Source organism: Empidonax traillii, unplaced genomic scaffold, assembly GCF_003031625.1.
Source record: "Empidonax traillii isolate 1590-97213 ecotype Southwest subspecies unplaced genomic scaffold, ASM303162v1 scaffold902:size247835, whole genome shotgun sequence".
In the NCBI taxonomy this organism is placed as follows: Eukaryota; Metazoa; Chordata; class Aves; order Passeriformes; family Tyrannidae; genus Empidonax; species Empidonax traillii.
Window position 1 is genome coordinate 189,508 of NW_020956095.1, and position 24,942 is coordinate 214,449.

Below are 24,942 nucleotides of genomic sequence, written 5' to 3' on the forward strand. Positions count from 1 at the left end.
CAGACCCCCCCCAAAACACACCAGGGAACACCCCCAGACAGACACACAACTGCTCTTTCCCCCCCCCCCGGGGACCCCCAACACGCTCCCAGAGCCCTCCCAGGGCCCCCAAACCAACCCCCCATGCGCGAGGGGTCCCCACAAACAGGGTCATGGGGGGGGGGAACAAAGGGGCGCCCCTTCCTCCCCCGGGAGACCCTCCCCAACCCATTTTTGGGGGTGCTCTTGCACCCCAAAGACCCGGGGGGGTGGGGGGGTGAGATGGAGCAGGGGGTCGTTGCTCCCCCAAATTCCAGCCTCGCTGCCCAATCCCCTCATCATCAGTGAATTGAATTCCTCAGTGCTCAGCCCAAGCACACCCCAGCCTCACCCAGGCGTGGCGAGGGGGAACTGTGGGACCCCCCTTCCCCACCCCACATGTCGGGGGGTGCCGTTCACCCCTTCTTTTGCAATAATCAGCCCCCCCCACCTTTCGCCCTAAACAGCTTAAAGATGGATTTGGGGTGACCTTGGCAGGGGGGAGGAGAACGCCTTCCACACCCCTCCCCCTCTTTGTCCCCTGCGTGTCCCCACCCCCCGGGGTCCCCCACCCGTGGGCGTGGGGGGGTCACGCCCCGCCGCCACCGCCACACCCCCCCGTGGAATTTCCTCCGCGCTCCACCCTCCGCTCGGGACACGGCGCGGGGGGAGAGGCGGGAATACAAAGAGGGGGAACACCCAGCGGAGGGGACACGAGGGAGGAACAGGAAGGGGGGGACAGGAGGGGGTCAAGGCGAAAAAAGGGGGGCTGTCCCTTTAAGAGCAAAGGGCGTGGGAGGGGGAGGGCCGGGCGGGGCTGCCCGAGGGGTCCTCCCGGCCGCAGGGGGGCGCCCTCCGCGGAAGCGCGTGTGGCGCGTGGGGGGGGACACCCCACGCGCGACCCCCGCCTGGGGGGGAAAGGGGAGCGAGAGGGGGACATGGGGGGGGAGGGCTCGGACCCTCCCCCACCCACGACCGCCTCCTCCCCACCATCCCCGCGTTCACGTCCCACCCTCCCCCCCCCCAAATCCCACCCCAAAAGACCCCACGCGCGAACCCCCCGGTGGCCCCCCCGGTGCCCCCCTCACCGTTCCCGCCGACTCCTCCGAGCGCATCCCCGGCCGCCGCCGCCGCCGCTGCCCCCGGGGCGGTGCCGGGTGGGGCGGGGTGGGGCCCCCACGGGCGGGGAGGGGCCGCGTGGGGCGGAGCTCCCCTCCCCCACCCTCTCCTTTTTTTTGGGGTGGGGTGCCCCGCCCTGGAGGTGACATCATCGGCAGCCAATGGGCGGCTCCCCGCGCATCCGGCGTTGCCATGGGAACGGACGGGGGTTTTGGGGATGGGGGGGTGAACCCCAACTTGCTCCCACCTCCCCCGCCCCCCCCCCAAGAAGGGCACACCCACCCCCCAAGGAGGGCGCCCCCAAAATTGAGAGGAGGGGGTGCTGCTGAGATCTGGTGAACTCGTGTCAGCGATTGGGGGGGAGCAGAGACCCCCCTTTTGGGGGGTCATGTGTCCCCCCTACCCATGACTGAGGGGGGGGGAGCATCCCACTGCACCCCCACTCCAGAGGGGCTTGGGACACCCCTGGGTGCTCTGTGGGGGCCAGGGCAGGATGTGGCACCCTGGGGGGGTCATTCCCAAAGTGTGGGGGGGGCACTGCCCGCACCCCTCCCTGCCCAGTCAGTGCCTCACCCCACAGGTAACCCCCTCCCCCCCAGTATTTGGGTATCCCATGGCACCCCAGCTGGGGGGCACCCCCGTGGCTCAGGGGACTGTGGGGGTCCCCCGGGGTGTCGAGGCTGTGGCAGAGCTGGGGGGGCCTCCCCAAGGGACTGCAGGACAGGAGGGGCTGGGGATCCCCCCGGCACAGCTGCCACCTGGGAATCCACCCCACACCCACCCCACGCTCCCTGGACCCCCAGGATTTTCCAGCCCCTTGTCCCCCGGGGTCCTGGCAGCTCCCAGTGCAGTGTCCCCACTCTTGGGGTGACCCCCCTCTTGGGATGACCCCATTCTTGGGGTGACCCCAGGTTCGGGGGGATCCCAGTCTCATGGGGACCCCACTCTCCGGATGCCCCACTCTCGGCGTGACCCCCCCGTCCTCCCCCCTGCACTGAGTTTGCCAGTGCTGGTTGGGGCAGCCCCAGGCCAGGTTAATCAACTCCTGACCCCAAAAAATGCACCCTCCTGCCCCAACCCAGCTCATCCTAGGGGTCTTTCACACATGGCCATGTGCCCTCCATCCACAGTGTCCCCCCCAGGGGTGACTCGAGGCCACCACGAGTGACCTTGGCTGAGGAGGAGAAGCTGCAGCTCCTCCAACCAGCACAGAGCTCAACTGAGGGGGGGAGGACAGACCCCCGTGACCTCCCTTCCCCCACGCCCCGCTCCTGCCAGGCCACCACGGCTCAACTGGGACCAAAATGACACTGTTTGGGCAAAAAAATGTAATCCCAACCCCTAGAAAGGCGAAGGAAGGGACCCTCCCTCACCTCCACGAGGACAGGCCACCATTGACCAACTTCCAGCGGGAAGCTTTTGGGAACAGAAAAGCTTTTTGGGACCACAAAAGCATTTTGGGGAGGGAGTTACGTGGTGAGAGAGGGCCCTGGTATAATTTCCCCTCCGGGACCCCACTCCAATGGCACTGAGCTGAAGGGGCAGCTGCAGGCCCTGCAGTGCCAGGGGAGCTCCCAAAAACACAGCAGAAAGGGGGGAACGGGTCATGAGGTTCCCTTGAGGTCCCTGTGGCAGTTGGGGGGCCCAGGGCACATCCCCCACTCCTGCTGTCCCTGGAAGAGCATCCCTGAGGATGAATTTGGGCAGGAGGGGGCAGACCTCGGGTTGTGCTGGTGGGGCCCTGCAGCTCCAGGGGGTCCCATCCCCATGGCACTGATGCCTCCTCCAGCAGCTCTGCCCCAGAAGGAACTGGGCAGAAAGGGCTCGGGGAGAGCCCAAATTTGGGGGGATGCAGAGGAGACAACGGAGGGAAGGACAGGGGCAGTCCCCCAGGAAGGGGCTCTGAGGGGTCCCAAGGGGCTTTTGCCACTTCCCAAGGGGAAGGTCCATCACCTCCAGCCTGCTGGATCCAGCAGCAGCAGCCGATCCCAGGTCCAGGGGATGGACACATCCACCGGGGCTGGGCAGAAGTGGGGGACAGGGAAGGGCCGTGGAAGGAGAGGGGGGTCACAAAGAAGGAGAAGCAGAGGAGTGAGGAGGTCCCAGCCCCAGCAGCCCTGGAGCCTTTGGGGCAGCAGCAGCACCTGCTGGGCTCCAGCAGAGGGAGGGATTGTTCCTGCCCACCCTGGCAGCAGCAAAACGATCAAAGCACCCCAGAAATGGGTGTTCTGCTGTTCTCCCACCAGCTCAGGTGAGGAGCTGGATGTGGAATATCCCAGATCCCTCCTCCGTGCAGCCATGGAACACAGGGCAGTACTCTCCAGGTTAACCACAGGTGTGATCCTTGATTCCACAAAACCCACAGGGCCTTGGCCATGCTCTCCCCTGCCTGCTGAGCCCAATCCACCACATCTCCAGGTCCAACTGCACCAAGATGTTTCCTCAAACCACGCAGCTCCTACGGGAGACATCCTTCCCACTGCTCTGCTGAGGGAGCAGGTCCTATCATCCCAGCACTGGCTTCCTGGAGCACTGGTCTGACCAAACACGTCAGGTGGGCTCAGCTCCTCCCTCCAAAGGCAGGTGCCAACCCCTTCCAGTACAGCTAAACACATCCCACCTTGTTGTTGACATGCAGAACTCTGGAGCAACCCCAACATCCACATCTTCCAGAAAATTGGACAAAAAGGTGGAAAACTAAAGGAACTCTTGGGGCTCAAAGCGTTGGGATGAACACAGGAATCCCCATGACCACTGGTGAGGGAAGAGGAGACTGTTCCTCTCCTTACAGCCCTTTGAGACCACCCTGTGCCCAGTGTGGGGCTCCCCAGCACCTCAAAAGCAGGGATGGAGGTACCAGAGAAAAGCCAGGAGATGCTGGGGCAGCTTGGGAATGCTCTCCAGGAAGGAGCCAGGCTCCTCGTGGAGATGGTGATAGCAGGACAAGAGGCACCGATGTGTGGATTCTTATTCTTAATTTTAAAATCCTGAGGGTGATGACACAACAAAAATCCCTCCTTGGCGGTGCTCATCTCAGCAAGGCCAGGCCCTCAGCTTCCACCTGGATCTGCCTGGAGCAGGACAACGGCCATGGAGATGGGGCCAGGCTGCAGCTGGGTGAGATCCAGCACCACATGATCATAACCACCCAAAATCACCCCCAGCTCACATGTGGGAAAGACCCTATCTGGCAGAAGGTCCCACGAGAACTTGGACTTGGAGATCTTGGATCTTCTAAACTCCAGGCCCCTGAGGATGGTGTGGATGTTCCTCACGAGGTGCCTACAAGCCACAGTTGAGAAGAGCAAGGCTATTGCCAGGGAATTGCAGAATCCACATCCACCACAGAATGTGCTGGAGGAGCTGGATCCCGGCTGGATCCCAGCGCACTACAGACCTGTGTCCATCCCATCCAGGCAGGTCTCCTGGGACAACCAGGTGCTGCTCAGGAGGGAAAAGCAGCAGAAGTACCCTCAGGGAGAGCCCCAGAAGCCAAGCTGATCCTAATGCAGCTCATCACTGCTGACCCTACTGGGACCATCCACAGTCTGATGCAGGAACGGAACAGTCAGAAAATTTGGGAGCAACACCAGGACAAACACAGGGACACCAACCTGCCCAGCCCCAGGGAACCCACCCTGGGCCCCACAGCAGCTCTGGGAGGAAAGCAACATGGCCAAGGGGGGATTTACTCAGGATCTTGGTGACAGGTGGCATCAAGTTTCTCCCATTCCAAGGTCAAGCCCTGATGGAAAAGGACAGATCGCTGCCATCTCACCGAGGTTTGGCTCTTTGGCACAGTATGTTTGTGTGAGCAACATCTGGAGCAGCACCAGCTGTTTTTTTCTGTGAAGATCTGCCAGAGAAAGGAGGAAGAGTTTTCCAGGAGTGGGGTGAGGGTGCTGAGCCTGATCCCCCAAACCTCCCTGCTCAGATCTAGGGAGAGACAAACTGGCCAGCTCAGTGCTGCTGGAGCATCTTGGTATAAAGCCACCTGCGTTCTGTCACAGGAGGGTTCACAGAGCAGCTCTGGCAGCACCTCTGCCAGAGCAAAAGCACAAGGTTGATTCCCAAAATCCACATATTTCAGGAAGAGAGATTTGCAGCCAAAGAACAGCAGATCTTTAGCCCCAGCACTGGATCACTGAGCCCCCCTGAGGGGCTCCAGCCCCCTGCACACGGGGTTTGGTTCCTGAGCAGCTCCCAGAACACTCTTCCCTCACCCCCATTTCCAACCCTTAACCTTATCCCACTTCCATAGGCTGAAGTTTATCCCCTAAGGAAGCCCAACAACTCCTCATCTCCATGGAAATGACGCAGCATTCCCACTGTCCTTCCCCTGGCTCCAGCAGGATCAGTGCTGGGATAAGGTGCTCCCAGCAGCAGGTGCCTCAGTCTTCTTGCACTTGTGACTCTGACCCATCTTCTGCTGTCCTGGAGCTGCAAGCAGAGCCCTTCCTGGTTATCCTTTGGAGCTGCTGTTCCCAAGGCTCCAACATATGGATCAGCAGCGACTCCTCCTCTTGCTCCGCTCGGCAGCACCAAGGGCAGGGTTGGGGGATGGGAATCCATCACATTCCCTGCAGGATCTGGCCTGGTCCCAGCTGTGGGGGGAACTGGAGTTTGCTCCACCCAGACCTGCTGTTCCCACTCCAGGTATTCCCAGCCAAGCACAACCCCTCCATCTCCAGACCATTCACAGTTCTCCAGAAGCTCCTGGACTGTTCACAGCTCCTCTCCCACAGGGCTGGTTCCCACTGAAAGCTCCCCCAGCCTGAGCAGCTGCAGGGTGGGCGGTGTGAGACATGGGTGTTAATTCCAGGAGGATGGAGAATGGATGGGATGGTTTGTGTGGAGCCCCCTCCATTCTCCAGCCCAAGGTGCCCTTTGGCTCCTTGTCCTCACCCAACAGACTCACCCTGTCGGATTTTTCCCCTCCCAGTGGGTGTGTGGGCAGGGATACAGGGGCACAGCCAGGCTTGGAGTCACCACACCCTTTTTACACAGTAATTTGATGCAGCAAGAGAGAAAAAAGGTAGAGAGATGCTACCAAGCATCAGCTCCCACCCACCATGCCAGCAATTCCCAATGAAATTCTGGAATGGCTTCCAGTCAAATCCCCCAAAAACATGAAAGGAGAAATGCAGCTCCCGCACATCTGCTTCCCACAGCTGCCTCAGGTTTTGGAAGAAAGCAAACCCACTTTCCAAAGCTGTAGAATCTGAAATCCCTGGTAGCAAAAATTTATTTTCATGACTGAAGACAAGGAGAAATTTATAAACTTATTCCAGCAACCGACCAAGAAACCAGTAAATACTCCATATTCCTGGGACTTAAAATATCCTCCCAGCAGCCAAACATCCACCTGGGAGCACCAGCCCATGGGCACATCACCTGTCCTGCCTCCTTCCCAAGCTCACGGGTGCCAGGGAAGGCTCTGAAGGTCCGCAGTGTATCCAGACATCCTCTGAGCCTCTAGTGTCCGACGTGAAAGGAGAGAAAACAAAGCAGCACACTCATAAAGCCCAACAAAGACATCGACAGTGTTAGATTCTCCTAAAAAGTAGTCCCAATCCACGCTTCCTGCCCCCAAAGGCTGGGATCAGCGCATGAGCAGGCTGTGCTTTGGGCCATCCACCCTCTCCAGCTTCTCAAAGTGCTTCCTGGCGTTGCGGATGTTGATCAGCGTGGCCGCGGAAGCTGCGACGGAAAAGGGACAGCGCAGATAAAACGGAGTTAAAAAGGGGCAGTGGCCACGTCCTGAGGGCAACAGCCCTGTCTGCAAGGTCCTGGTTCATCCTGCTGCTCCCACCATGGGCACAATTCAGTGTGGGAGGCTCTGGGGAAATCTGATGTGGGAGTGTTTGGGCAAAATTTGATGTGGGAGCGTCTGGGCAAAATTCAGTTGGGATGGTCTGGACACAATTTAACGTGGGATGGTCTGCACAAAATTTCATGCCAGATGGTCTGGGCAGAATTTAATGTGGGATGGTCTGGGTAAAGTTTAATGTGGGAAGGCCTGGGCAGAATTTGATGTGGGAGGGTCTGGGCAAAATTCAGTTGGGATGGTCTGGGCAAAATTTAATGTGGGATGGTCTGGACAGAATTCGATGTGGGATGGTCTGAACACAATTCGGTGTTGGGGGGTCTGGACACAATTTAATGTGGGATGGTCTGGGCACAGTTTGATGTGGGAGGGTCTGGGTAGAATTTAATGTGGGATGGTCTGGGCACAATTCAGTGTGGGATGGTCTGGGCACAATTCAGTGTTGGAGGTTCTGGGCACAGTTCAGTGGGGGGTCTGGGCTGTTTGCTGATCCCAGAACACCACGAGGAAGAGCCCAGTGAATTCCAGCCACGGGGAGAGCTGCACAAGCCCCCATAACTGCCCATCTACTGCTTCCCAGCTCAGCCCTGTCCCAGCTGTGCCTCAGGCACACACTTTTCCCTATTTCAGTAACAAATGCAAGGCCAAGCACAGTGTGAGGCACGAGGTGTCCTGGACAGTGTCTCTGGAGCACCTCAGATCCCAGCAGGAGCTCCAAGTGGAGCTGTGTAAACAGTTAACTGGTCCCAGAGGGCCTGGGCTGGCACTGCTGCAGCTTCTCCTTCAGGATAAATAGATGCTGCTATAATTAGTCCTGTCCACCAAGAGCAACACTCCAACATGATCCATCCCTGCTTCCTCTTCAAAACTCACCGGGGCTGCCAGCCCAGAACAGCCCAAAATAGGTTATTAGACATGACCTGCTAAACCAGGTCACATCTGTTCTGGTGGTTCCTCTCACAGTCACAGATCTTCCCCGTGACAGCAACAGCTCAGCTGTCCCAGCACGCCCCACCTCTGCAGAGTCAGTGCTCACCCACCCTCCCCACCCCACTCAATCCCTCTCCTCTTCAGTTTTGTAATTAAATCTCATTTTTACAGTTGAAACTGGACTCATTTTGGCCTATTGGGTTTTTTTTTCCTGTCCTGAACAGGCTTATGTTGGCTTCAACTTACGTATGGAAGGGTCTGACATGACCACCATCACATATGTGTTGGATGTAAAGATGTCGATGAAAGCAGCAAAGTTAGAGTTCCTGACCTCCATGCTCTGGAAAGAGGCTGCCAGCTTACTGAAAAAGTAGAAATAAAGGAAAAAAAAAGTCAATTAATTATTCCTGTACCACTGCTCAAGCAGCTTTTGTGCCCACATGGCCAAAATCCCTTATTTGAGCTGTTGGGAACAAAGAGGAGCTTGAATTCCCGCTTGGCAGGGAAAACCAGGTGTGACCACAGCAGGGTTGGTTTTTAAGGACACAACTCTTTAGCTTTGGGCTAAATGAGAACAGTATAAAGTGATTTAAGCATTGAACAGTGAAGGAAACTCCAGACACACAGCCTGGACACTCTGGAGGACCCAGCAGAAATAAGAATAAAACTGGAACATCTGGAGACATCAGAAACACCTGTAAACCATGCAGCCACCTCTCCATCCACCCAGGCTCCACACACTGCCAGGTATAACCAGACTGCAGAGCCTGGAGGCTGTTCAAAGCTAAGCTGCCCCAAAACTTTCCACTTTTCTACTCAAAATATACAGATAAATAGTGCCTGGAAGCCTCTTCCTGCCCAGCCAGCCCAGGGCTGGAGCAGAGCTCTCCACCTGACATTCCAAACACTGTCACTGAATTATCCTGGAACTTTCCTCCCTTGCCCAGGAGAAAACAGCTGTTTCAGAACAAACCAACCTCTTCAACCATCAGGAAGTTCAAAAAAGCAACACTTAAGTGAGCTGTGCTTAAGCCCAGTACAATTGCACAGAACTGGGATTCACTGGAGAGTCCCACCAAGCCAAAATCCCTGATGAGGTATCTCCCCACTCCTGATCACATCAGCTCACCTGCAGCTCAGCTTGAATTGTTTGATGATGTTGCTGATTTTCTCAAACCTGTGGACGTCCCTCTGCTCTTTGCACTGATAGTGAGAGATGACCTGGAGAGGGGGCAGAGTCAGTCAGTGATTCCAGCACAGGTCCCTCAGTGCCAACAGCAATTCTGGGAATGGGTGGTGACCAGGATTCCCTTTGCCTTTGGCTGATTGAATCTTGGGAACTATTTGCAACAGCTCTTGTGGTGCTTTCACTGAGGAACAGGAGTCAGTAACACAATCACCAGGGAGCCTTTTTCACACACACAAAGCCTGTCAATAGGGAATTGTCCACCTGAGGTCTGGGTGCTCCAACTTAGCAGCAACTTAAATCTTGATTTAAAGTAAAAGAATGTGCAAGGAGAAGGAAAAAAAAGCAACCTCGGGAAGGGACACCTGCCAAGTGCTGGGATGGCTCTTCCCTTCTCAGTCCCAGGTGCTGTGGATTCCCAGGGCTGAACCTGAACACTGCCCAACCTGCACAGACAGAGCTCCCAGAGCCAGAGCAAGCCGTTCCTCCAGGAGAAAAGCAGCACAAAGGCAGCTGGATTCCTCAGCTCTGTCCAGTCAGACCAGCACTGAGCTGCCTCATCCACAGCACTTCCCTCCTCTTCTTCCCACACAAATCCAGCAGCATTTGCAGGATTGGACTGAACGTTCAGGGGGTCTGAAGCCTTTTAGGAATCCTTGCAGAGGGATCTCTCCCCAAACCTTCTCCCCCAGCCACATCAGGAACAGGCCAAGAACTGCATTTACTGCAGGAGGGAAGGGCACAAAGAGCTGCACCATCTCCATTCCCCCAGCAAAGCAAAGAGGAATATTTAAAAAACCTGAAGCCACGTATTTTCAGCTCTTCAGAATCACAAAACCAACTGTTACTCACCGTGCCCTTGCACAAGGATGTGAAACTCTGGAGTGACATTTGTGACTTAGGAGAACTAATGTTTTTTTTAAGGTTTTTTTTTTCCTCTTTTTGTCCCTTAAGCACCTTAAAACGATCACTCTTTAAACCTGCCCAATTATTCCCACCAGGACAGGTTTAGCCAGATTCAAGGGTTGCATTGTGAAGCTCCTTCCTTAACATCCCAGATGAGTTGTTTTTTTTTTTTAAACTATGATGTGAATACAATTTCAGAATCAGGTTTACAGAGTAAGATTCCACAGTAAGAGTTTCAGAGTTAAGATTTCACTTCAGGAGAAAAAAGTCCTGGGGACTTTTTAATGTATTCTATATATATATGGAATACATTGTTATATATGAATATATATTATTATTCATATATTTAATAATTGTATGGAAAAAAGGGAGATGAGTCTTTTAAAAAGTCACCATTACACTGAAAATAAGAGTAGAAGTTTTGTAGCAAAGATTATTAATTTTCAGTTAAAAATGTCCTTGTAACAATCATACTGTTACACACCCCCAAGGTGGAACTATTTATTATCTACAAGAGGTCAAAAAGCAGAACTTGCCAGACATGGCAGGTGTTTGCATCTGATAGTTTAAGAAGGGGGAAGAGTCGTGGCTCCTTCCCCACATCCCCTCCGTTATTTCCAAATCACCATCAAGGAAAGCACTGAAAAAAATTCAGACTCATTCCTTCAGCTCAGCAAGAGTTTTGGGGTAAACACTGAGGAGCCAAATCCATAATCCAAGAGTGGGGATGGACAAGTAGCAATGGTGGTTTTAAGCAGCACCTTTCACCTGCAGGAGGCAGGGACTGGGAGCACAAGAACCTGGAAAAATATTGCAACCCAGTGGCTCATGATCCTTTATCCATATCCTGGCTTTGCAGAACACCAAACCCAAAAGAAATCAAGTCCAGTTCAAATGTCACAGCAGGAGGAACTGAAAAGGTTTCTTTTTCAAGCTAAATGAGGCTCCTGCCCTGTGCAGAAAGGAATTCTCAAAGTCCCATGACCAAGAACAGAATGGGGACATGAAACACTCTCACAGCCTCGAAGAGGGAAACACCAATAAAGCCTCAGCTCAGCTGCTGGAAGGGGGAATTTTGGGAAGGTCCCATGAGCCACAGAGTCATATCAGCTACTTTCAGTATCCCAAGGGCTGGATCAAAGTGTTCTGTGGGGCTGGCACCTCCCAACAGCACTTCCATGGAATCCCAGAGTGGTTTGGGTGGGAAGGAACCTTAAAGTTCATCCCATCCCACCCCCTGCCACAGGCAGGGACACCTTTCACCAGCCCAGGTTGCTCCAACCTGGCCTTGGACACTTCCAGGGATCCAGGGGCAGCCACAGCTTCTCTGCCCAACCTGTGCCAGGGCCTGCCCACCCTCACAGCCAACAACTCCTTCCCAATATCCCACCTATCCCTGCCATCTGGCAGAGGGGAGCCATTCCCTGTGTCCTGTCCCTCCATGCCTTGTCCCCAGTCCCTCTCCAGCTCTCCTGGAGCCCCTTTAGGCCCTGGAACTCACCAGAAATGTGGCTCTCTCAAACAGCAGCACTTCATCTGCCTCGATGATCTGAGCGAAGTTTCTCAGGTTCATCTCCAGCTGCTGCACGTTGGGGATCAGCTGGTACACGATGCTGGACCAGGCCTGGTGACACACACACAACATGAGGGTCACCAGCGCTTCTCTGGCTCCCAATGTCCTCAGAGAGGGATTATTTTTAGTTCTGGGTGTTGACAGCCTAGGCAACACTGAGAAGTTTATACAGTGGACACCACCAGAGGAAGCCCAGACCTGAGGTGACTCTTCACCACCTCAAGTTCTTCTCCACATCACTCAGAGAAACCATAATGCCCCTAAGGAGGCTTAAACTATCCTCATTTAAAGCCGGCAATCCTCCAGGTATTTCAGTCTAGGGGAAGGTCAGATCGCAGATGGATACTTGGCAGCCCATCCCTGCTCCAAACAGAGAGCTCCACCCTATCCCAAGGAGCCAGGAACAAGCCCAGGAGGGGCTGGGGATGCTGGGATCAACATCTGTCCTCCTCCAGACTGGGATCCTCCCAGCTCAGCTCCCCCTCTCTGCCCCCCTGCTGACCCAGTGTGTGGCACTGCCTGACCAGGCCCTTCCCCAGGAGCCAGTTGGATGTTTGGGATGCCTGTTTGCTGAGTTCCTGATGTTTGCCAAGCACTCCTGACTTTTTAAAATTAATTAACCAAGCCCAGGATGCCCTGACACCATTTACACCCCCCAGAAGGAGCTGCTGCAGAACTGACCAGAGCCAGTCTCTGCCACACCACCACTCCCCTCCTCATGCTCCTGGCTCCGAGTGGGAAGGCAGATCTGGAGAGGCAGCTGTACAAACCTTGTAAAGGGTTTCATCCCAGATGGAGGTTCTAAAACAAACACATTCCAAGGGCCGGGAGAGGCGTTTCAAGTCCTCCTCACGCTCCTTAAAAATCTGGGAGATGAAAAGACAGAGCAGCAGTTGAGTGGAAGTAGTTCTGCCTGTGCTGTGGTTGCTGTATGGGATTACAGGAAGAGTTTCAAATGGATCACTGGAGAAGGGACAGGAGCAGAGCAGCTGTCCAGGACAGGCTGGGAGAAACCAGCTCCCAGTGCTCCCAGTGAGCAGCAGGGCCACACAGACCATGGATGTCTTTCTTGCTAGAGAATCCTGGACTGGTTTAGGTTGGAAGGCACCTCAAAGCTCATCTCATTCCACCCCCTGCCATAGGCAGGGTCACCTTCCACTAGCCCAGGCTGCTCCAAGCCCTGTCCAACCTTCTAGGGACAGGGAATCCAGAACTTCCCTGAGACCCAAAGCTGAAATAACAGCAGGTGTTGTGAAGTGGGAGTGAAGGTGGACAGGCTGGAGTGTCCCTGAGGACCTAAATTGTGACAAATCCCTGGCAAAAATCTCCATCACTGAGAGCAGCACGGGAGGAAAGCACCTGAGGGTCCTCAGGATGAGCTCACACAGACTTCTCTGCCCACACCACATTGTGCCCTCAGAAGTTCTGGGCACCAAAAAAGCATAGCAGGGGACCAGCAAAGCCCAGCCAGGCTCCTCTGAAATGCTGGGACAGCAGCAGGACAGCCAGCAAGGGGAACACACAACCACCACCCTCACCTGGGCCTTGTGGGAACATGACAGAACACGGACCAAGCCCCATGAAATCCTGGGCCAACGCCATGTGGATCCTGGACACCACAGGCCTCACTAAGATCTACAGAAACGGAGATTTAGCCCAGTGTTTGCAGGTCTTCTGAGCAGCAGATACCTAAAATAGGTCTTGAGGGGTGGTAAGGCCCCTCTTCTGCCCACCCCTCCCTTCAGGGCCTCCCCTGAGTCTGTGCCATTGGTTAAACCAGTAACTGTGCCCTAGTCCAGCCACAAATCTGGACAGGACTGCAGCTAAGAAGATCTTAGACTCATCCTTCAGCCTGGAGGGAAGTGAGGAAAAGCTCCTTGAGCCCTCTGAAGCAGCTCTGAGCTGTTTCTGCCCTGAGCTGGAGGGCAGAACTAGAACTGGAAGAGGAAGATCTCTGCTCTCAGGCAGGACAAGGGATCCAAAGCCAACCTGCCACGTGGAAAGGTCTGTCTGTGTAGAGAGGTCAGCTCTGGTTTCAGCCATAGGACCTGCATGTTCCCTCTGCAGGTGCCCAGGCAAAACTCAGCAGGAACTGGTAAAAAGTTTAATAAAACCTCTTATTTCTGACAAAAACCAGCAGCCTGGTCTCCAAACTCCCTGCAAGGCAGGGAGTGGCCAAGCAGCTGGGGATGTGCTCAGACCCACACAGCTCAACTCCCTTGGGGTATCAGGAGCTGTCCATGCACAAAAAGGAAGGTTTGTAGGAACTCAACATCTTCCCACCTCCCTGTGACCTTCCAAAAGCTCCAACCAGAACAGAAGCATCTCTGAAAGGTTGATCCCCAGCCTTTGTTTAGGTGCTTGTGTGCTTCAGAGGATCTCTGGGCAGGCAGAGCAGGATCAACAAAGAAAAACCACCTCCTGGTTAGGTGGGAAAGTTTCACCTCTTATTTTCTGGTGATGCTTTAGAGCAGAGCCTGTGCAGGGCTGAAAACAGCAGCTGAGCTGAAAACAACCCTCACTGTCATCACCACCATCCAAATGGTGGGCAGAGAGTTTAAGGAGCTGGATTTCCTTCAGTTCCACCTCCCTTCTGAAGCCAAGGTGTGCTGGAAGCTCTGGAATCAGCACTGTGAAGGGAATGGCTTTGAGTGGTTGTCACTAAAAATCACTGCTTCTGTTCTCCACAGCATTATAGGATGACACACTTCAAAAAGGCAGGGAAAGCAGAGGGCTCTGCCAAGCCTGAATATCTGAGAAACCCTTCGAGGAACAGCCCTGGCAGGGCTGTGTTTGATGTGACACGGCCCTGCACCGGCACAGGCAGGAGATGCTCCGTGGAGAAGCATTTCCATGGCAACTCCCAGCTTCTCACCAGATCCCGCTGGTCCTCCTGCACCAAGTCCATCTTGTGCACCAGGCAGAAGATCTTGGCATCTGGGGAGTTCTGCAGAATGGCCTCCAGGCAGGACTGGTAGTAGTGCATGTCCTTCTCCAGCTCGCGGCTCTCCACGTCGAACACGTAGATGAGAACCTCCACGTTGCGGAAGATGTTGTCCCTCTGGCTGGTGAAGTAGTTCTCCATGAAGGTGTCCTGCCTGAGGAGCAGAGCAGCAGAGCAAGGACACTCCTGTTAGAGCAGCCAGGACATGCTTGGAGAGGTCAGGAAGGTACTAAGTGTAAAATCTTAAGGCCTGAATTTGGAGCTGCAGATCCCAGCACAGGAGCCCACAGCAGAGCTCCATCCCCACGGAATGCTCAATCCCTGAGCATTGCCAGGCACAGCTGGGAGTTCCTGAAGAGCATCAGCCCACCAGTTCCACCTGAAGCTGCAGCTTCCCTCCATGTCCTGCTTCTGGATCCACACTGGCTTCTAAAGAGCTTATAAAACCCCCACAGCAGCAGAAGTAGCTAAAATATGACCAAAGTATCAGTTTAGCCTGTTATCCCAGGATTTCAGTCTCCTCTGGCTTTGCTGAGTGTGGGTCAGATGATGCATGAGGCCATGGAGCTGAGGAAGCTGAGCAAAGCTCAGCTGAGGCTCAATCAGAGGGACAGCATTCTTCAAAAAGCTGCTTCCAGGAGCCACAGGATTGCTGGCAACCTTCAGCATCACCCCTCTGCACACACCCCACTTGGAACAAGCTGGCAATTCCAAGAGCAGCAGCACCTCCCAGCACCTCAGGAGGAAGCCCAGGTGGAGGATTCTCTTGGCACACAAGCACCACACTCCCTTGGAGCAGAATCTGCTGTGTTCCATCCTCACTGATTCCCCACAGCCACCCCCACAGGACTGAAAAGGAGAGGAATAAACAGTACCTACCCTCCACAGTCCCACAGGTTTAACACCAGGTTTCCCAGGAATCTGACATGGGAATGCTCCACATCAACTGCAGAGAGACAATAGGAGTTTACTGGCTGTACCACACACCTGGATCAGAGCTGCCTCCTCCAAAGATCAGCAGAGAATCATGGAATGGTTTGGGTGGGAAGGGACATTAAAGCCCATCTCATTCCACCCCCTGCCATGGGCAGGGACACCAGGGTGCTCCAAGTTCAGCCCAACCTGGCCTTGAACACTTCCAGGGATGGGCCATTTCTCCCAACACAGCCCCCAATTGGTAAAATCCCACCTAAACACCACTGCTGGACATTTCCCACAGGAATTCCAGCCTCCCTGCCCAGGACACTGCTCTCCTGAGAAGTGCAGCAGGTGCCCCCCCTCAACCACATGCTCCCTGATCTCTGCGATATTTTAGGAATGATTTTATTTGCATCAAACTCTGCGAGGCCTGAATCCAGCCTTGACAAAATAAACCAGTAATACAGAGAATGGAAACTTCAGAACAGGCCAAATTATCACCAGTCCCTGACATTAAGTCATCACATTAAATCCTTCCCTGTGAGGAAAGTCAGATAGAGACAATTCATCCCCCTCTTCCAGAGGAATCACTTCTTGCTTTTTCCCACCAATGGCTGCTTGGAAGGGGAAAAAGAAAAGGCACAAGACACTAATTGAGCCCAGTGTTTCATCCTGCCAAAACCATGAGTGGATTGCAGGATCCCTGTGCTGGAGATCAGCTGGATACAACAGGGATGCTCCACCAACACGGAGGAGCACGAGGAGGCTCTGACACTCCTCCACTGACAGGTGTAGCTGCAGCAAAAGCTGCTTCATGATCCCAAAACAAAAAAGTTTAAGGATAAAAGTCAAACAATAAAGTAGTAAAAGTGGACCCAGTCAACAAAGTAGCAAAACTGAAGGCAGTGCTGCCTCCCCCTTCCCTCTCCAGCTTCCTGCCTGTCCCCGACTGACCTCCCAAGGGAGCTCCCTGTGAGGTGTGGCAGTGGGAGGACCAGCAGGGACACACCTACTCCAGAGGAGAGGCAGGAATTGCTGCAGGGAACGGTCCCACCCTGTTAATGAGGGGGTTTGAGCCCTGAGAGCTGGGAGTGCAGACAAGAGCAGCCTTACTGGTGGCCCCCAGGCGCCGCGTGTCCCGGGCAATGTAGTTGGCAAAGATAATGGATCTCATGCTGGTCTTCCCAGATCCACTTTTACCCATCAGCAGCACCTGGGAGGGGAAAAAAACCAGGAAGAATTAGGTATGAAACAGCACTAAGGCCTTCACAGCCCTCTCTGGTTGCTGTCTCACTGCCAAAGCCACAGAAACACAGCACTGACACCTTTCAGCTGGGACTGCACCAGGAGACTGGCAAAGAGCAGCACCAGGCCTGGGACACCCTTAATTCCTTGCTATCCATGGGCACTGGACTGTGGTCAGACTGAACACCTTCTCCCAGCACAGCACTTGGGAAGAGCAGGAGCTGCCTCCCCCTTTCCCAGCCCCTCACACCTGCCCTGGTACCACAGCAGGAGCCCTGATGGCTCTGATGGCAGCACAGGGCTTTGCCAGGACAGAGGAACAGCTTTGTCTCAAGCCTTTAAGGCCAGACTGGAAACAATCCCTCCCCCCATCCTAATCACAGGATGGTTTGGGTTGGAAGGGACATAAAAGATCATCTGATCCAGTTCTTCTTCTCATAACATGACTTGTTTTCTCTTCCCCAATAGAAGTGAAATACCAGTGGCAATTGAAGTTTCAGGGGTTACAAGACCAGAAAAAAAAAAAAAAAAGAAGTTAAAAGCAGGTAGGACAGCCCAGGTCAAGGGCACAGTGTATGGGGGACACCCGAGTCCAGAATCTTGTCTGCAGGACATCAGGCCAAAGGAGAGGTACCAAAAAGTAGGGTATGCTGAGGCCTGGGGAGTGGGGATGAGGGGAGACAGTCCCACAGGAGACAGTCCCACAAGGCAAGACTTGACACTGTGATCTAAAAATAAAAAAAACAAAACAAACCAACAGCAGCAGCCAACACAGACTTGCTCACAAAACCCAGCTGTTAAACAAGTTCCAGTTACAGAGCCAAATCCAACAGCTTTGGAAGTCTCCCGTCAAGGAGAAGTTTAAGGAGAGCAGGGGCAGTTTAAGGAGAGCAGGACACCAGCCGGGAGGGCACTTGCTCCACTGCCACCCTCTCTCTGTGACAGCACAGTAGGAGCTGCCACAATTTCATGGGAACATCATGGCAGAATTCCACCTCCTGCTCACTCCAGTCATTCCTGCAGCTCCTCCCAGGCTGAGAGAGCCCTGCCCAGGCCTCCAGGATTTGGGAACAAGGCCTGTCCCTGAGAGAGAAAGGCTGTGCTGTCCCCTGAGCTCATCCCAGGGAAGGTAGCACAGCACCCATTTCACAGCACCAGCACAAGCACCACAGCCAGGATCCAGCCCACAGACAAACCCAAAGCCCAAGTTTTGGGCTGCAGAGGCCTTGCAAAGGGATCAACCAGCAGGCAGGAAACCCAATCCTAGCACACCATGAAAACCAGCCACCTATTCCCTACACAGCCCCTTTAACAGCTTTGGATGTGCTTCTGCTGGAATACATCCACCCCTTCAATTCCCAGAGGAGCTGCTCCTTCCCCAAGGCTTAAATTCCATGCTTCCTGAGCAAAATATGGGCTCCCCACCGAGCTCCTGGGACACCTTGGAAGGCTCTCCCCTTGGAAGGGCCCTCTTGGAAGGGCCAAGGAAGTGGGTTGGAGCAGATCCTCTTCCCCCACGCTGAGCACGGGGGTTTGCAGAGGGTTTTGCAACACACCCCAGAAACAGTTGCCCACAGTTCTGGTGGACAGCCCTGCAATCAGCCAGGAATTAACCCAATTTTAATGTCTGGCACTTGATGCAGCCACTGATTCCAAGAGCCTTCCAAGGCACCTGAGCCCCAGAGGGACGGACACAACAAACGATGACATTCCCGGATAGGGAAGGAAAACCCAACAGCACAGGACCCCCCTCCCAGTCCTTACCTTCTTCTTCATGGCTGTGCTGGGCATCACACACCTGCCGAGAGAAGCCCACCTTGGATAGCTGCTTTCCTTGGATCACCACTCGCCCATCCCGATCCCACTGCCGGCAGCGCCGAGAGAGCGCTGGCACAGCCCCCCCACTCCTGCCATGGGGAACTCCCGCTGTTGGGAAACCTCCGCGTTCCCGAAATCCCGAGATCGCTGCGGCCGGGCCGGGAGGGGCCGACACCCCCCGCAGCCCCTTCCCAGGGGATGTCCCTTCCCTCGGGATGTTCTGCAGCCCCTTCCCAGGGGACGTCCCTTCCCTTGGGATGTCCCCAAAGCCCCCTCCCGAGGATGTTCCACCGCCCATTCCACTGGGATAGCCCCAGAGCCCCTTCCCCCGGGATGCCCTTTCCCTCCCCTGGGGACGCTCCTTCCCCAGGATATTCCACAGTGCATTCCAGTGGGAGAGCCCCAGAGCCCCTTCCCCGGTTCCCCTTCCATCCCCTCCCCGCCCCCATCCCGGGGCCCCGCAGCGGCCTCCCCGCGGGCCGGGCGGTGCCCGCGGTACCTGCGGCGGCGCTGGGGGCTCGGGGGGCTGTGCCGGGGCGGCCCCGGTGCCTGCGGCGGCTCGGGCCGGCCGGGGGCGGTGCCGCTGTGGCCGCCGGGGAGTCGGGCGGCGGCGGCGCTGGGGGCCGGGCGGGGGCGTGTCCCAGTTTATCCCGGCAGTGTATCCCGGTGTATCCCGGCGGTGTGTCCCGGTATGTCCCAGTTTATCCCGCCGTGTCCCTGTCCCCCCCGCCGCGGCTCACGGGACTCAGCGCTGTGGGGCGGCCGCCGCCGGTCACGTGAGAGCGCGAGCGCGCCCCGCCCGCCACGCGCGCGTCCCCCCCTCCACTCCGTCAGGAAGCCCCGGCCGCCATCTTGAGTGAGGGCAGCCCTTTGCTGGCACGAGGCAGGGGTCGGTGCCGAGGGTGTCCTGGTGATCCCAGCGATTCCCGGCGGTCCCGGGGGCGCGCACAGGGCAGGGGTCGGTGCCGAGGGTGCCCTGGTGATCCCAGCGATTCCCGGCGGTCTCGGGGGCGCGCACAGGGCAGGGGTCGGTGCCGAGGGTGCCCTGGTGATCCCAGCGATTCCCGGCGGTCCCGGGGGCGCGCACGGGGCAGCGGAGCAGGGCCCACCGTAGCAGCGCTGCTCCGCGCGGTAGCGGGGCCAGGCGGTAGAGTTTTGAGGCGCCCAAGGAGAAAAAGTTTCAGCGCCTCCCATATGGTCTAGCGGTTAGGATTCCTGGTTTTCACCCAGGCGGCCCGGGTTCGACTCCCGGTATGGGAAGCTTCACCTTTTCCTCCCGGGAAGGAGGAATTCTTGCCCCAACTGTCCGTTTTCCTCAGATTTCCTTCGCAAAACTCTTTCGGGCTATATTTTTGCACCTCTGCAGCAGAATTTCTCGACTCCTGAAGCCGCAGGCTACGCTTTGCTGCTGCAAACTCTGCCGCCCCCCTGTTTAAAACCCTTCGAGCGCGCTGGGCTGCACAGCCCCTCGCTAATTAACGCGCCGTTAATTGCCCTTTTTGCTAAGGCAAGCAAGATTCCTGCTTGTGTCCCAGAGAGTGTTTTAACTCAAGGCAAATACCATTGTACTGCAACTCCAGCAGCAGCAGCAATCTGCTGTAGATATACATCCATAGAAATATGTAAGTATTATACATAGAAATACATTACATATCTTATACATAGAAATGTATTCTACTATATCACAATAATATAATATATAGAATACGTTATAGATACATATATATATATGTAATTTGTGGAGGGTTCATTGCTGAAAGGAAATCTTGGAGCAAAGCCAGGTGTGTCCAATGCCTTTGTCACCGAGGTGTCCACACTCTGGGTGGGCAGCAGATCCCCCCAGGCTCATCCCCCAAGATCCACCCGGGTTCCCACAGGGAGGGCAGGGCAGCCCCCCATCCACTGGGAGAAGTTGGGGTCTTCCTGGGAGCCCCCCCAAAGCCGCAGGTCTCAGAGGGGACATCCCCACCTGGCTGCTGTGGCCTCCTGAGGGCCAGAGATCCTGGGGGCAGTGGGGCCTCAGGAGACGCTGAGGGGCTGCTGCCACAAAGTCACAGCCTTGTCATCGCATGTGTCCCCTCTCAGTCTTGGCACCTCCCTTATTCCCCCCTTAGTGCCTTGTCACCCCATGTGTCCCCTTTAGAGCCCTGGCACCTCCCGTACCCTCCTTTCAGAGCTCTGGCGCCTCACTTATCCCCCTCAAGAACCTCCTCACCTCATTTATCCCCCTTAGAGCCTTGGAACCCCCTTTCAGTGCCCTCGCACTTCATGGATCCCCCCCTTCCAGAGCACCTGGCACATCTGGGCTCTGAGGCAATCCCAGCCTGGCAAGATTTTGGGACATGGCCCCTCAGAGCTGCCTCTCCTGCCCAGGAAGCCCCTGCCCTGCTCTGCTCTCTGCCAGGGGCCACGAGGCAGCTTTTAGGGGGTCCAAAGGCAGCTTTTAGGGGGTTCAAAGGCAGCTTTTAGGGGGTTCAAAGGCAGCTTTTAGGGAGTTCCTTGAAGGACTGTGGGTTCCAGGGAAGCTGGGCTTGTCCTGGGGGGGATAGTGGGGCTTGGCAGGAGCCCCCTCAGCTTCTCTCAGCCTCTTCCAGCCAGGAATCCCCATGGAAAGAGGGACTCTGTGTCCCCTCTTGAGGAAAAGTCCTGCTGGTGTTTTTTTGAGGCTACTTAAATGACTTCCAAGACCCACCCAGGGCTATAAATACCTGATGCAGTTCCATCTTCAGTAAGAGGCTCTAAACCACTAAAACCAGGGGCCAGATGTCTAAATGAGAAAGAACTAAAGACTTCAGGCACCACCAAAGACATTTTGTTCCTTTGAACCCCAGAACGAAGATATTTCTGCCAAGATCTCAGCCTGCATCTTAAGAGAAAGGAATTATTTTGGCCTACAAGAGGACACAGAGAGTATCAAGAATATTCAGTGCAGGGTCTCCCAGAAGGACTTTCCTCTTCCTCCTGCTGCTCCCACAGATCTAGGACACTCTAGCCTGCTCTGATGCCTCCTTGTGACATCCACAGCCTTGAGAGTTCCCTGAGCTGTTCCGGGAGCAGATCCATGAGTGAAGGAAACCATTCCAGGGATCTGGAGAGAGGAATGTGCAGCTCCAAAATGCATAAGGAAAGACAAAGCTGACTGACAGGTATCCTTAGGGATAGAGCAGCCAGTTGCAGCTGGATGGGCTGTGAGGGAATTCCCAGATTCCTTACTGGGAAGGGAAGCTCATTGCTTCCAAATCCGGGAATGAGGCAGGAAACATTCCTTTGGAGCCAGGGAAGTTTCTTGGATGCTGGATGAAAAACATCCACACAGCAAAGGAAAAGGTTTCCCAAGAGCATCAATGGCAGCTGAAAAGGAGTTTTAGGACACACAACACCCACATTCCACGTGCTTCCCACAGAACTGGGGTTGGGAGGGTCTGGAGGTGTCCAGGGCAATCCCTGCTCACAGAGCAGGTGTCAGGGCTGTGTCCAGAGAACCTCCAAGAAAAAACAGAGGGAATGGCAGTGATTGTTTAGAGGATTTCAGGCTTTTAAGCTTTTTAAAGTCTTTTTTTCCCCCCATTACTTAAAGCTTTTAAGAGCCAACACAGCCAAAATTGGTTATAGGTCTCTCCTTTGAAGACTGGAAAAGATGTGAGGAAAACATCCCCTGTTCCCTTTTATATTTGCTTTTAAGAAATGTTTTATATTTGCATTTCAAAAATCAGGATAACAGCCTTGTTAGAGGCATTTCACCTCTTCATTCATCTATCTGAACCCTTAGAGGTCCCAACTAAGCAGAAAAAAAAATTAAAGGTGTGATTAGCTGAGAAGGGGGACCAGAGTAAAATGGTTTTTCCTCTCCCACCCCCCTTTCTTCTGTACTTCTCCCTTTAAACGTGTCCTTTAAAGCACATTTTCAAAGAGAACAGTACAAAGTCAGAATGTGCTGATAAAATCCTTCTCATTCTCTGATATTTTTGTAGGAGAGAAGCTCGTCTGCAATACTGAAACCAAGTTTATAATTTATCTGCACAATGACAACGTTCACTTGCTGCCAGCACCTGCTCTGAGCTTGTTCATCAAGGGCCTCCTGCTCAGAGTGTGGTAATTGCACTTTGAAATTGTTAATGTTTGAAGCTTTATTGGCCAAACTTTCACTGGAACAATCCCAAAGGCTCCCAAACCTGCAGCTCAGGGACTGTGCAGGAACAAGAACACTCCACGAGACAAACTCCAACCACTGAACTTCTCTGCACCTTCAGCTCTTGCTTTCAGGACTGTGACAGGCAATAAACAGCCAGAAAATGTGCACCTGCACTATTTCCCTGCCAGGCTGCCCTGGATTTGGGGTTCAGCACAGGGACAGGAAGGCACCAGCACTCTGATCAGCTCTTGTATGATCAGCAGTACAGGAAACAAGCTTGGAAGACTTAGTTCCAAAAATATCCAGGTTTCCCTGGACTAAAATAGCCTCATCACCCAGGTAGTGTTTAATTGGCTTCATTACTGCAGATGAAGCAGTGACCCCACAGGATTGTCACCAGGAGCAGCTCCCAAACAAACAAACAAAAAACATCCCCCCCCCCCAAAAAAAAACCCCAAAACCCTAAAAAAAGGTGCCAGAACTTTAAGACCAAACATTTTGTGTCAAATGTGTCCAAAAGCAGTTCAGTGTTCTCTGATAACACCTGTGCCAAGGCTCCACAACGTGCCAGGACACTTTGTTCCCAGGGGCTGGCTGTGGGGCTGCAGCATTTCCTGAGCACATGGAACGTTTTAATCTGCTTTAGCTGCTTTTGTGGGAAAGAGAGACACAAGATGAGGTAACAAACCCCTCCCTCTGCCCCCAAAGCTGACTGCAAGGCAGCAATAGTTGTTGTTTAAAGGAGAGGAAAAGCAGGGCACTGTGTGAAGCACCTGAGGAGACCAAAGGTGTGGGCTGACAGTGAAACCCCCCAGAGCAGCTGAGGTGGAGAGTCCTTTGTGCCAGGGCTGCCTGGGGGGATCAGCACAGAATCATGGAATGGGTTGGGCTGGAAGGGACCTTAAGAATCACCTCATCCCACCCCCTGCCGTGGGCAGGGAGACCTCCCACCAGCACAGGGGGCCCCAGCCTGGCCTGGGACACTCCCAGGGCTGGGGCAGCCACAGCTGCTCCTTGTCTGCAATCACCCAAAACGAGTCAGCAGGGGAAAAGAGAGGGAAGCCAGGAATGCTCAGAGGTGTTAGGACAGGAGGGACCCTTGTCAGGTGGATTCTCCACATGGATGTTCCCCTTCCAGTCTTGGAAAGCCTTTGCTGTCTGGGATCCCCCTTTGTTTCCTTTCTTACCTCCTGCTTCGAAGAGAATCCCTTCCAATCCTGTCAGGATGACACAGGGCAAGGGTGGAACTGCTGATGAGCGTGGAGGAGCATGGATAGAAACTGGGATGTGACTGGTTTGACTTTCAGACGTTCCTCCAGCTGGAAATCAATTCCCACTCCAGCTCAGGGGCAAGGACTGGGGTTATGGAATTACTCCACCCTGGGGAGTGTGAGGGGTCTGACAGCACATGCCAAGTCAAGCCTAGAGCTCCCGCGGGGATTTGGGGAAGCTCATCCCTCAGGGATTCATGAATTCTGGAGCAGCTCCTGCTCCTTTTCCCACCTCCAGCTCCTGCCCTTTGAAGGTGATTTGGGAGGGGGTTTCCCCACTGCCCTTTTCCAGCCCCACGACACAAACGGGTTCAAAACGGCTGAGATGAGGTCTCTCCCACGTCCCTCACCCAGACCCCTCTGGAAACTCCCCCCGTCCCAGCTCAGCTCGGAGCCTCCCACGGGATTCCCCTCCGGGGGATTGAACGCAGCGCTGGAGACCCTCCTAAAGGCCACCAAAGCCACCCTCTGGCCACCCCCGGCCCAAACTCCCGCAGACAAATCCCTCAGGGTCGTTTTGGCTCCTTCTCCAAGGCAGAAAATTTCCCAAAGAATCCCTCCCCAGGGCCCCTTATGACCCTGTGTGACGTCACCCCCGCGCCGCGCTCTGATTGGTCGCTCCTGCGCTCGCGCTTGCGCATGGACGCGGGCGGCTCTTCCGGGTTCCTGAGTGCCGGCCCCGCCGCTCCCGGTGTTCCCGGTGATCCCGGTGGGGCAGGGCGGCCTCTCCGCCTCCCCTCCCACCGAGTCTGAGGCCTCGCCGGGCCCAGGCCGGGGCGGGCGGGCCCGCGGACGGGGGAGCGCGCAGTGCGCCTGCGCGAGGGTGCTGGTGGCGCCATCTGGCGGCCACGGGGAACCCGGAACGAGGAGTGGGGACATCCCCAGTGAGTGACACAGAGAGACCCCTGAGTGACACACAGAGACACCCAGTGACACAGAGAGACCCCCCCAGTGACACACAGAGACCCCGAGGGACACACAGAGACACCCAGTGACACAGAGAGACCCCTGAGTGACACACAGAGACACCCAGTGACACAGAGAGACCCCCCCAG

General features: G+C 55.1%; 2 protein-coding genes and 1 non-coding gene across 3 annotated transcripts in view; 1 reads left to right on the forward strand and 2 right to left on the reverse strand.

Annotated features, from left to right (window-relative positions):
• The window catches only part of KLF8 (Kruppel like factor 8), a 6,762-nt gene extending 5,651 nt beyond the window's left edge, over nucleotides 1-1,111 (reverse strand). The window contains exon 1 of the mRNA XM_027902666.1: nucleotides 1,107-1,111. The gene's annotated coding sequence lies outside the window, so the exon portion shown is untranslated. The remainder of the gene's footprint in view (nucleotides 1-1,106) is intronic.
• A 5,241-nt stretch (nucleotides 1,112-6,352) lies between these two features.
• Nucleotides 6,353-19,083, reverse strand: LOC114067335 (ras-related GTP-binding protein A). Its single transcript, XM_027902661.1, has 10 exons — nucleotides 18,984-19,083; nucleotides 18,431-18,464; nucleotides 16,535-16,634; nucleotides 15,383-15,449; nucleotides 14,435-14,657; nucleotides 12,330-12,425; nucleotides 11,488-11,610; nucleotides 9,024-9,115; nucleotides 8,141-8,256; nucleotides 6,353-6,837 (listed from the first exon to the last, which is right to left on the reverse strand). Exons 2-10 carry the CDS (start codon nucleotides 18,455-18,457, stop codon nucleotides 6,740-6,742), a joined length of 942 nt encoding a protein of 313 aa, XP_027758462.1. The 5' UTR covers nucleotides 18,458-18,464; nucleotides 18,984-19,083; the 3' UTR covers nucleotides 6,353-6,739.
• Nucleotides 19,084-19,672: 589 nt separating this feature from the next.
• On the forward strand, nucleotides 19,673-19,744 carry TRNAE-UUC. The gene has a single exon. It is a non-coding gene; the product is annotated as a tRNA-Glu (tRNA).
• The last annotated feature ends 5,198 nt before the right edge of the window (nucleotides 19,745-24,942 follow it).